General features: G+C 36.6%; 1 protein-coding gene across 4 annotated transcripts in view; it reads left to right on the top strand.

Annotated features, from left to right (window-relative positions):
• The window catches only part of NEBL (nebulette), a 246,373-nt gene extending 234,179 nt beyond the window's left edge, over window positions 1–12,194 (top strand). For all 4 annotated transcript variants that reach the window (XM_074535162.1, XM_074535159.1, XM_074535148.1 and 1 more), the window contains 2 exons: window positions 2,403–2,518; window positions 8,062–12,194. In XM_074535162.1, the coding sequence (XP_074391263.1) occupies window positions 2,403–2,518; window positions 8,062–8,238 (293 nt within the window). In that variant the 3' untranslated portion in view covers window positions 8,239–12,194. The remainder of the gene's footprint in view (window positions 1–2,402; window positions 2,519–8,061) is intronic.
• Window positions 12,195–13,142: the final 948 nt, after the last annotated feature.

A 13,142-nucleotide genomic window follows, 5' to 3' on the forward strand; every position in this document is an offset into this window, starting at 1 on the left:
GCTTGCTGCTGGCTGATCAGTGGCCAGTGTTGGCTGAAGGTACTCCTGTTGCTAAGTTAAAAAGTTCAAGCAATAAAAGTAATTTGCTGCTGGTGTGAGGTGATGAGACTCCATTGGCTTTGACAAACTGGCCTACAGTTCATGCTGGTGGTGAATTAGACAAAATGTATTCATTCCAGCTCGATCGCAGAACCTTTGATTAAATTATGTTTTTCTCTATTTTCTCACGAAGGGCCACATCTGCTCATGTGGAAATAGATTGTAACAACATTGAACATAAATTATTTGATGAACTACTTAGGGCTATTCACTTAATGCATGATAATTCTGTGAACATGTTAATGAGCGGTAATTCTCTGATGATTGAACTGCTTGAAAATGTCTTCCTACTTATATGTCATTAGAATGAACTTGGCCCTTCTAAAACATCCATTATTCATCGTGTTCCAGTGTTACATCTGACTGCATATCACTTTAATTTCCCTCATTTAACAAAACAATCTATTCATTACAATAGTTAGAAGCATGTTTTCTAAATCAGAAAAACCCTAGTTAACGTATAGTGTTAGTTATCTTTACAAGTACAGTAGAGCAAAGTGTAGCATCCCAAATTGTAATTACACACTTAGTGCATTTGAATGTGCTAACTGAAACAAAATGGAAGTTTTAAGAAGAACCTTTGTTGAAATCAATAATTTTGTTAGCTGGAGAAGCAGGATTGGTAAAACAACTTAATGAAAGCACAAGGTTGACTTTTCATTCTGAAACAGTTCAGCAAAAATTTTTTCAGTAATCCCCTTTTCATATGCATTTCTTGTCCTTACAACTCAAGAAGAAGAGAATTATGGAGTAATACTAGTGCAAATATGAATACTTATCATAAATATATATTTTTATTGGGTTTTTCTGCTTTTCCCATGTATTTTTTCATTTTGCAAGTTCTGGATCCTTTTACATGTTGTGAACCCCATTAAATCTTATGTAAAATTTGCTGCTTTTTGAATCTATGTGTGGTGGCTGCTGCAGATGGTTCTTTCCAACAAGCTCAAGAGATCTGTCCCAGGAAGTGCTGGACAGCTGAATGACTCCATGTTTGAAGATTTTAACCATGTGCTGCATAAGCTCTCTCTCCTTTAACCAAAAGACAGCTTTTGGAAGAGGAGACAGATAGACTATCAGCTAAACAGGCCACTTGAAAAGTATCAGACTATCAGCTAAACAGGCCACTTGAAAAGTATCAGCATAAATGCATTTGTTTTTCAGTGTAGCTAAATGAATTCCCCATTGAGCTAGAAAAATTCTGGCAAATAACAGTGGAGATGGGCTAATAACCTCCATTCAAGCCAGAAATCTTTATTCTCTGAGAGCCCAAGTCTTGTAAAATGTACCCAAATCTTATAAATTATGTGGTAACTAAACTTGAATCTTTCTATTTTGAAAACCATTTCAGTATTTTTAATTTTGCTTTTAAAATACTTTTTGGCCTTGCTAGGAAAATAGTCACTTATGCTGGGCTTATTTCTCACAGTTTTTTGATCAACCATGTTTTTGACACATTTTATTTCAGTGGGTTGCCATAGTAAGATATTTGGGCCAATGTGGGAAGTTTATGAATGCTTTTCTAGTAAGCAATAGAGGTAAGGATCCCTGTTGGTTGTATTCACTATTTCAGCAATTCTTGGTACAATACAAATTAATATATTATGGATTAACATACAGAATTAGTAAAATTTGAATAAAATATGTATTAAAGAAATTGAACAATTATGTGATAAGAGGAAAATACTGAATAAGGTGGACTTTGAAATATATAAGTAGCATTGATCTCTCTGTATTGGACTAAGAATGTTGATGGAATCAGAATAAACTAAAAAACTCAAAACTGTGGGCTCACTTCTTAAAATTTCTGCCTTTTCCTGTGAATCACAATCATTCTTTGTTCATAGCCTAATAAATAAGAGTGAGTTTGCAATGAGTTAAGAATTAATTACAGTGAATTTCTAGTGAACCATTTCAAAACTGTATTAGCTTTTTCATCATTCATTCCCTAAAGATGGCAGCTTATGGGACATATATTTAGTGCCTCATCTATGTCAGTACCAAAATTGAGTTAGTGGTGTGTTAAACTTTTGTAAACCTTTCGATGATTAAACTTCTAATAGTATTTTAAACTTTTCCTTCCAACTAACCATGGTGGTGTTTGTGGATATATTGCTATAGCTTTGGCTACATTTCTGTGTAAATCAACCTTTAAAAAGCCTTATGTTCTTTATGGAAATAATTCTGAACTGTTTTGTATGGAGGAATGCTGTTAACAGTGAAAATAGTCTACCATTTCTACAAAATGTTAGCTAAGGGCTGTTTTAAATATTAATTAATGTGTGTGTATTTTTTTAATGCAGCCCCTGTTCTCCCTGGGGCGTATCAACAAAGCCAGACTCAAGGATATGGATACATGCACCAGACCAGTATGTCATCCATGAGGTCCATGCATTCACAGCCTCATTCAGCAAGTCTGGTGAGTATTGAATTTAAAGGAGAATTTTGTTTGATAAGCACCATCATCAGCTATTGTGAGATCTCTTAAATATGACAGAATTGAACCCCCAGAGTTCTATAGTTGACCTAATTTGACTGTCTTCATCATAAATGTAACTGGTAGTCCTCATGTATAAAAAAGATTCAAGTGACTATGGGCAGTGGTAAGAGCTATATCAGAATACATTTAAAAAAAGGTATGATATTTGGAGAGAAGAGAAAGAACAGAATTTTTTACCTACATGCCTACTTAAAACAAATAGTAGATGCTTGGACAGTGTTTCACAGGCTGAATTTTGATGTTATGCTCTGCGATAAATTCTTGCTCCTAGCACTGGATGAAACGCAGTGATCTCTTAAGATCACCCTGTTGGTTTAAATCAGTTTCACTTTTTTTGACTTGCTGATTTTGTGCTAGCAGGCTTTGTGCCTACCTGTATTACTTCTGCTTGTGTAGAGCTAGCTCAGACTCCAGGTTGCTGTGCCCTTTCTAATTGCACACAGCAGTCGTGCAGCGACTCGTGTAAGATCCAAATTGAGTTATGCTGGTCGGCAACCGAGAAAAAGCTTTATCGTGAAACCGTGGCTGTTTCATGAAGTTCTCAAATGTGGTGGATGGGAACGTAGAGCTGGAGAGAATATTTCATTTTACAAAGTAACTGGTCATGGAGGCAGAGCTGAATGGTATTCAGCTGGGATTTTTAGGAAATGAAGGTTCTTTTTTTAAAATTCCCTATATAAAAATTTCAGTTTTAATGGTTATCGTATTTTTTAAATCATATCACTGCCTAGAGATTTCCTAGCTGCCTAGAGATCCAGCCACCTTTTACCTTAAAATATTGACTTTTTGAATTTTAAACTATTTTGAATACCTCTGTCACCTTTTTAAACATGAATAAATGTTTAATTATGAACCAAACTTAGAGCTTGCTGAGCTGGAAAAAACCTGTTTTCAAGATGAGATTAAACTTGTGGTTTTTTGTAAAACTTAAACTCCATGACATTTTATATTGTAAAGGTCATGCCTTTCTGTGTGGTGTGAGTAGTTTCAAGTCCGTCAGATTCTCAGCTGTCTGGGGCTGAGGGGGCTAACTTGCTGGAAAGTCTGGGATCCAGATACCTCCATCATTGAGTGAGTCAATAACCTGAGAAACTCTTTGGACACCTGCATGACAGCTGTGAGACAGCTGATAGTGGAATCAGCCATTAATTTCCAAGGATATTACAAGGCACTTTGGGAGCTGGTTGATTTCCAAAAGAGACAAAATCCAAAAAGTGGGCAACCTGGAAGCCTGGGCTTTGCCAGCAGATTTGCTGTCATTGGGGAGCAAAGCAAACAGCCCTCAAATCCAGCAGACAGAAAATGGAGATGCCTGCAAATCTCAGAATGCACTTACCAGCCTTTGCAGCTTTGTGGGCAGAGAGATGAACGCTATTTCCTAATACCTCTGTGTCCCTGTGACTTACCTGACAGGCTGTCAAAACAGTGTCATTTCAGTCATCTTGAAATCGTCATTTGCCTCTTCTTCCAGAATTAGGAACGTGAAGGCAATAGGGAAAGGAAGGAAGTGATGTTAAAGGATTTTAAAAGTAAGATTGACTTATTTCAACAGATTTATTTTCCCTGTTGTGAAACTGTTTTCACTTGACATCCATGTAAGTGATAATATTTTGTCATGGGAAAAAAATGAAAACAGCAAACACCATGATTTAAACTCATTTTGCTGTTGTTAAAGACTGAGTGGATTTCCCTTTAGAAAATAAATCCCAAGCATTTCCAGAGAAAGGAAATCAAGGACTGCTGGCCTGGCGCTGACTGCTAACTTGCCAGTCTAGTGAGGAAGACAGAATGTGATCTTGTCATCCTGGGGTGATGATTCTGCTCCAAAAGAGGCATCTCAGATGCAGTTAGAAATCTGCCAGGCTCCCTTGTCTTCCCATCTTAGGACCAGGATATTTTTATTAGCCTGTGCAGCTTATCCAGGTGCACTGAAAATGTTGCACTCAGCTATTGGGACAACACAGAGTGGTCTCAGAGTGTGCCTGGGGGAAGCCCCTGTCTGGGGATGTATTTAAATGTAGCAGACTGAAGGTTGATGACTGTCTTGGAGTGCTTTCAAAATGAGGTGTGGGCATGCTGTGGGAGATCTGACAAGCCTACAGGATGTTTAGGTATGTTGCTTTCAGCTGCCTGTTCAGTTCTGGGCTTGGAGCAGTACTGCCAGAGGTGCAGTGTTGTCTGGATTATGACAGAGGGAGGAAAGACCAGAAGAAAGTGGAGGAAAGGAATCCTTGAATAGTGACCTCAAAGCCTGAGCAGCTTTTGAGGCTTAGCTAAAAGCAGTGAAGTTGATCAAGTCAATCATCAGTGCCTGAGTTTTGCCGAGACATCTCTAGGGCAGAAGTGATTGAGATCCCATGGGTTATATCAGGATGGAGAAGATTGCAGAGTTAGCTGCTCTAGAACATTTGCACCTTTCAACTGAGATGTTGTATTATCAAATCTGTCCTGAAAATGCATAAGTTCATTTTATAATCGTGTTCACTAGTCTCCTATATTAAGAAACAGAATTTTTCTAATTTCTAAATTTTAAAAATCTGGTTTATTTAATTTTGAGCTCTGTTTTGTATTAGATGTGATCCTAACATAATCTTTGGATAGTTAATTTTTTTATCCAAATAAGTGGCATTATTTTCTTATTCTTAACTTGTCCTTGCTTTCTGTGAGCAGTTCTGCATAATGGGGTGAATTAAATTGTTGCTCAGGGTACAAAGTGTTTTATAACAGAACGCTCTGAAGACTTATCTTCCTGTTTGGAAAATAATGGGGTGTTTGCCCACTGTTTGATATCCAAGAGTGGTAGGAAAACAAAAACTATGCTTCAAGTTGGCTTTCCTTGATGGCTGCTGTGTGTGAAGGATGCTGCAGCAGTTACTGCTCCTTGCATGGAGCCATCCATAGAACAAGTATGAATTGGGGTGAAGTGGAAATACACACCTGTCAGCCCAGAACAGGCTGGGGAGCTGAGAATATATTATTTTGATTTCAGTTCTTTATATGGACAAGACATATTGGTCTGTCTTAGCACTTTGATAGAGACCTTTGAGGAAGTGGAAGATAAGTGAGTTTTGACTCTTTTCAGGAACTCCAAACTTACACCCTCTTGTAACTTAGTACCCGCTCAACTCACTACTGACTGAGGAATACTGAGGAATAGTTCACTGAAATGCGTTTTAAAATCCCTGCTTTGAGTCCTTTTGGCATTGTAATTCTCGATTATATAGCCCAGACTACACTCTGCAGTGATAATTAGGCATTAAATGCTAACAGGATTATTATGGAGATTTCTCCTGACAGCCATTTAGCACCTAATTAGGTGTTAAGGCCATAAATTTAGGTTTCTCAGCAGCATTTAGGGCCCTAATAAATTCTTTTAAAGTTTGGAATTGTGGCCTTATCTTCACAACTGCGCATCACGGGTGATGTAGTCAAGCTGCCTTTCAGGAGACAGCAGCAGTATGTCCTTTGCCATGGTGCTCCAAGGAAGAGTGAGCATTCTTCTGAGTGAGCAAAACCTCTCTATTTTTGAGCAAAAACCTCTCTATTTTTCCAATTTTTTTGTTAGTTTAATAAAACATTTAATCTCTTCACCAGTCTTTTCCCATTTAAGGGAGATCTATAAGATGGCTCTAAGCAGAATTCATTTACTTTCTTATACCAGATATAGACTTGCTACCATTTTTCTTAAATTGACCCTCTTCTGAAATAAATTGTTTAAAGGGCTAACTGCTGCTGAATTTCTTGTAATAGCATATTTTTCACTGCTTTTTAGAGTTAGTTTCAAGGCTCAGCAGAGAGATCAGTTGAAATAGTTGGAAAAAACAAGATTCTGAAAGGCAGAGAGCCTTTTGATGGCTAGTTGTCTACTTTATGGATATTTAAGCATTTTTGGCAATGATAGGAGCCAAGAAACTATTTACTGTCATGTAGTGCATTAAAAATGATCCTTTTTTAAATTGAGTTCCATGTGCACTTGGAAGACATTAAGGGACCACTAGGAGAGCACATACCTCTGGTTGAAAACTGCCCTTGGTCACAGCCTGTAGGTCAGCAAAACTACAAGGCATGGCAGGGATCAAGAATATAGCACAGGGCTCAGATACAGTGCAGGGTAGACTTGTCAGGAAAGGTGGTCTCCAATGTTTAAACAGGAGCTGATTTCTCTGCCCTGTTTAATTTGGACTACCAATGAAAGAGCCAAGACTAAAAGTAGATTTTTAGCATGGAAATAGTAATGATCAGTTACCCTATAGAGTCTGGATTAAATAATTCCACATTTCCAACATGTGACAAATGGTTTGCTCACTCCATGTGGAAGAATCTCCACCTTTTTAAAAATAGTTTTATTAAAAACACTCAAACCCCCATATATATGATATGAACTAAAACTAATTCAGAGCTGTTTTCTTGAGCAAAGAAGTTTACTGTCTTTTAAGAGGCTCAGACAACAGTTCTAGGCATGAACTCACACATTGACTGTTTTGCCTTTTTTCGTTTTAAGTTATTGTACCAGAAAAATTCAGCTACATATGGTAACCTAGCAAAAATTACCAGAAGGGAAATCGGATATTATCAGTGATGCTTGAACTGCTTTTGACTTGTGTTAAGAGGCAGGGTAAGGAAAGAAAGTACTCTTGGGAATTGGGAATTTTAAAATGAGGTAGTTTTATTCTGCTGTTCAGATACAAGGGGACACTGTTCTTCCTGAGTTTGAAAATTGACTTTGAATTCCAGTAAATGATGGCATTTTATTGGTTGTGAGTGAAAACAAATGCTCTATTTAGAAAAATAGAGGAAAAGGCTGAAAGCTTGTCTCATAGTGGGCAGGGTTGTGGAGAAATTTCTCTTACCTAATGATGGGACTTTTTGTGCAAAATTTTCTCTGAATATGAAAATATATGTATTCATAAAAACTATTTTTACAGAATTTAAAAAATCTTGTCTTTCCTTTAGGTAATAATGCATTCATAATTCTTAATTTGGGTAAAATCCTAATGAAATGAAAGACATTCAGTGAGATGGAAAAGTTAATGGCCTGGATGAAGACTGTGTTCCTTCTTGTAGTGAAGGCACAGGAGAAGCTATTTGTGAATCATGCAAATAGGGAGCAGAAGCAGAGCTAGCCTGGCTGGATGTAATGAACTGTTACTAGTGAATTAATGAAACAACAGTTAGAATATTTCAGTATGCAGTGGATGGCTTGAAATCTGTTTGTTTGAAGCCACAGGACAATGTGAGTTAACAAAATAATTATCTTGCTGCTCAGAACAAGGGCCTGTATTCACTGTATATGTGACAGGGTGTAGAAGGGGATACTGTTTCATTTTTGACAGGTGATTTCTCTCTCTGCTTTGCTCCCTCTATTTTTTTTTCCTTCTCTTTTCTTTGTGCAAAGAGAAGGAATCAAGGAATCTCAGGTTTAGACTTGAGGGTTTACAGTCTTGTTTTCTTTCCTTCAACAGAGAACATACAGAGCTATGTATGACTACAGCGCTCAAGATGAAGATGAAGTTTCCTTCAGGGATGGTGATTATATCATCAATGTGCAACCAATTGATGATGGCTGGATGTATGGTACTGTTCAGAGAACTGGGAAAACAGGAATGCTTCCAGCAAATTACATTGAGTTTGTTAACTAATTTTTGTCTCTTGTCCTTTGAGCTTTATTATGATTTACTTAAAATCTAACCTTTTAGAAAAAAAAAAAAATTCAGAAGAATCTTTTAAGAGTTCATGATCATTACTTTATCACTGCTATAACAGTTTGCATTCTCACTCAGAATCCATTTTAGAGTCCTTTAAAGAATGATAAAAAATCCACAAGAAGCTCAGAGCTTTGAAAACAGCATTGCTTATAATAGTGCTCTCTCAAAGTGACAAAACAAATATGGAAGCCTGGTGCTGCCAGTCCTATAAAAACTTTGGTCAATTAACTATAAAGAGGTAATGCCTTTTCCTTACACCTCAAAGATGTTATAACCATAAAATTGATTCACTTCTTATGGCACTCTGAAGTCACAGGAGGTTAACACACTGAGTTTGAACACATCTTCAAATTATTAGAGAAACGTTTAATGTTGAAGCCGTTAGCTTCCTAATAAAAATTAATATGTTGAGTAGATAATTCAGTCATTTGAAATAAAGACTAGTAACATGCTAGTAAAAAAAATCCAATAAAACTCCCTACTGCCCAGCAGCCTTACAGTCAATATGTCCATTCTGACAACAAAAATTTCCTGACTCTTGCATATCCACATTTATTCTTGGATTACCCATTTTTTCTTATTTCCAAGTGATCTATTAGCTTTCATCATAATCCATCAATTAAATCCAGGTCTAGATTCATGGTTCTTCAGTATCTTTTCCGCAGGAGTTCCCTTGCAAAGACTATCTAAAATAGAAAACCTGACAGCTCTTCTGTTTCCTTGTAACAATACTTAACATTTAAATAGAAACTCTCATTAGGGCAACGTACAACCAGTGCTCCATGTTAGCTCCTTGACCTTCACCTGTAGTGCTGTAAATAAATTCCCTGTGCAGTCCCCAGAGCCTGCAGTCACATCCCCCTCTCACCACAGGTAACTTGCTTTATGGCTGCTTTGCTGATGAGCTGATGTCCCTCCCCTGCTGCAGAAACACTTGTGCCTCCATCGAGCAGTGGAGGAGAGCTCTGGTTCTTGTAGTGCATTTCAGATCAATGGCCTGTTGCTTCGGTTTGCTCCCAAATTCCTGGTGATCCAACAGTGGGTTGTACGCTTGCCAAATGATTAATGATGGAGAAGAATTATGTTCTCTTTTAGTGACTTAATCTTTCTCATAACTGACATCGAAAGGAAAGCTAACTAAGCAAAATCCAACATGCCCGATGCCATTATGTTTCAGTTTAGCCATCTGTGGAAAACAGTAAGAATATTCTGCTGACAAACCTTCCCATGTGCTATTTGATGTCTCTTAACTTACAGCCAGAACTGAGAGATCCAGGTCTCAGCCTGTGAAGCTGGGAGAGGATCTAACAGCTGGTGACACAGTGGATCAGGATGAGGGATTTTGTCAGCAGGCTTGGGTCACAGGCAACTTGTTTTTGCTTTGACTGGGTGCTGCATTCCCTCACAGGGAGAAATCATGGAAGGAAGGACCAAAGAGTTAAAGATTCATGTGAGAAATTATTTATGTGGATGCAGAAATATGTAAGGAAAAAAATGTTTTTCTGATGAAATAATTTGTGGAGTTCAGCCATGTGCTGAGAAAGTTAACTTTGGAGTAGCCCTCAGAATATTGAGTCTGCACTGGCTTCTTTCATTTCTAAAATTTTTAAATTAGAATTATATATAGAACTTTTAGACAATTTTGTACTTCTCATCTCACATAGCAGGAAACCCTGCAATAACTATTTAAAAATTAAATAAGGAAGGCAATATGGATTTATTATGTCAACTGAAAGTTGTCAGTGCAAATCCCTGTAAATTCTATTTTTGCATACTGTTTTTGCATACAATTTCCAAAGAATTGGTAAGCTTATGCAATTTTATTTTGGTTCTTGCTAACACAGAGATGATACCAGCTGCCAAGCAGAATGAAATGACTGCATTAAAAAAGAAATTTAAAAATGTCCATGACTGTGTAATTACCTGTGCTTTCTTGTCAGCAGCCTAATTTCAAGGCTAAAGCGGCCCAGGAGTATCCAACTTCAATAAATGTGTTTTGAAAGTAGAATTCCTTGACTGTAAATATGTAATTCATATAGTTGACTGCTGTGATTTAAAATTCTTACAAGTTTTGCATAAGGAGCTGCTCTTGCAGCAGACCCTTGTGCATTACTGGTGACACCCACATGAAAGCATCAAGTCAAATGATTTTTTTAAAGCTGATGTGGTATGCTGAGCTAGAAGCTCTGAAATGAGCAGTTGGTTTCTGTGCTGGTTTTCATCACTGACCATCAACAGCGAGGAGAGGAATTCCATCTTCTGCTGGCTGGCAAATTTTTCAGATGATGCCTGAGGCACAGCTGGCTGTCACTTGCTGCTGTGCTGCTCTATTAGCTGTGCAATGCTGACAACAATAAAAACAGGGTGTCAGTTTGCTAACCAAATATGAATAAAAAACAAATATAGAGAATTTCTATATGGCATCAAGTTGTAATTCTTAGTGACTTATGAAACAGAGTCTCCACCTATAAATACACAGTCATTCTTCGTAAATGGGGAGCAGCTTACAGTGTTGAATACTTTATGTATAGAAGTAAATCAGGAAATGAGCATTTGGTGACATTAGAGAGCTATGTTATGCTGAACAATAGAAATAAAATTTCCTTTATGAATTTTGAATATTCATTAGCCTGGCAGAGCAGCTAAAGCAATTTGCAAAAAATAAAAGGTCAAGAAAACAAAACAGTATGTGAATTGTATTTCTCTTGAAATGGTATGTCAGCAGAATTATTAAGATCTGGTTTAAGTTACTTATTCTTATAGTCAACTTTTTATCATCTATGCTTAGAAAATCATATTTCTATGGAATGGTTCCTGCTTTTTGATATAAAACAAACTTTAGTGTGATTTTGCAGCTTTGTTCTAAGCAATGCAATCAAAGGCCCAAAATTATCAGAATGCAATTATATATATACTTTTTTCTTATAAGAACTAATATTTGTAAGGCAAAGAGAGTAAGTCATGAACTAAATTGTGCCAGCACACGTTTTTCAAAGCATATGTTGGAGACTGTTACATGCAGTGTGATATAGGGGTGAAAAGATGCTACATGCTGTCTTGTCACCTTTAAAGTTTATATTCATTTTTAGCACAGCATGATCCCCTCACTGTTCTTTCTTCCTGTAGTCAACATTTTTCTGGGGAAAGGAAAGGGCTTTTAAGGACTTGAATTTCTCAAGCTGTTCCAAAGTTCAGGTTGGAAGTCCACATGTTCCCATTTTAGAAATAAAAATTCTATTGAGAATGCTGTAATTCTTGCTAACACGAGTATAAATGTAGAAAACAACATAGAGCATATTCATGCATACATACAAGAACAAATGGGTGCCTTGCTTTTCATTACTCTTTCTTGCTTGGCTAGCTTCATTTTTTAAACAAAGCTACGTACAGGTACTGCAGTTGTAATTTTTCATTATGGAACATTAGCATTTAGTCTTGATGAAACAGGGTTTTCTTGATTACATTTGACATACAATAAACTACTTCAGCCGACTGGGATTTGACAGAGAATCACCTCCCATGGATTATGTTTTTGACAAATGTGTCCCTGCCAAGTGTTTCTTGGGGACGTGGAAGGTCTCCAATACCTGGGAAAGGTAATAATTCTAGTTTTTATTGTACAGTGACTGCATGTCATCTTGTACGATGAAAAAAAATTACAAATACAGAGGTCTTTGACAGAAGATGGTACAGGGTATAAAATCATAGATTTTTATTAAGTTAATTAACACTCCACTTAAAATATAGAATATGCTTTAGTTAGTAAATGTTTAAATAATATACTGAAACAGACAGAAGATGCTGTTGAAAGAAGTCCTCCAAACTGATGTGCTGGCAAATGCAAAGTACTAGTGAGCTGTAGAAGATTAAACCATTTTGCAATGCTTTAGTGATTTTCTCCAGCTTTATGCCATAGGAACCCCATCTCTCCTTTGGAAAGAAAACCTGAAAGCTCTATTTCCTAAACTGCCTGCACTACAACAGTATATTCAAAGGAATTTCATATGCTTCTTGTGTCTGATAAATAGAATTTGCATATTGTACTTCAGTTGTAATCCAGTTGTTGTTGACATTTGTTTAATTATTATTATTTTAGGGGGGAAAATAAGCTATACTGTAGCATTTCAATTGTGTATTTAATATTACTATTAGAAATTGCTAGACCATTGGAAGACAGCAATGACTGTATTGACATTGATTAGCATGATGTGGAAAATCTCTCAGCTGTTGGTTTTTGCAGTGTGATATAAAAAGCAAAAATGAACCGCTGTGCAGTTTGGCTTATGTTTGCTTTAAAGTGTGTAAAGTTTTAGTTATTTTGCAAAACTGTACTGTATTTGAGGGTATACAGTTATGAAGGTAACAAGTTTTTTCAAAGGACAGATAAACTTACTCTTGGATCATATGATGTATCATCTTAATTTGGCTTTTGTTATGCAGAAAGTTAACACCAGCTATTAAAATATATTTTAGTAGAAATGCTTTAATTCCTGTTTCTTCCTCTACACTGTGAATATTTAAGCTTTGGTGGACTAGAGCAACATCATGCTGCCCAAAGTACTAACCTATGCAACCTAGTTCACATTTTAGTTGATGTCACAGTGGATGTAACATAACAATTTATTTTGCATAACGTTAAACTTCATTCAAATAAAATATTAAACCCAGCACCATGTATGTATTATATTAATAAACAACACTCTGTAAAGCTACCACACTCATTAGTATAAGCTCTCAAAGAGGGATATTTCTTTAACTAAGGAAGCTTTGAATTTTCAGTCTTTAGTAGAATATTTAGCATTATTCATCAAACTTGAACCCAGAAAACAGTTTCTTAA

Source organism: Zonotrichia albicollis, chromosome 1 (genome assembly GCF_047830755.1).
Source record: "Zonotrichia albicollis isolate bZonAlb1 chromosome 1, bZonAlb1.hap1, whole genome shotgun sequence".
Lineage (NCBI taxonomy): Eukaryota > Metazoa > Chordata > Aves > Passeriformes > Passerellidae > Zonotrichia > Zonotrichia albicollis.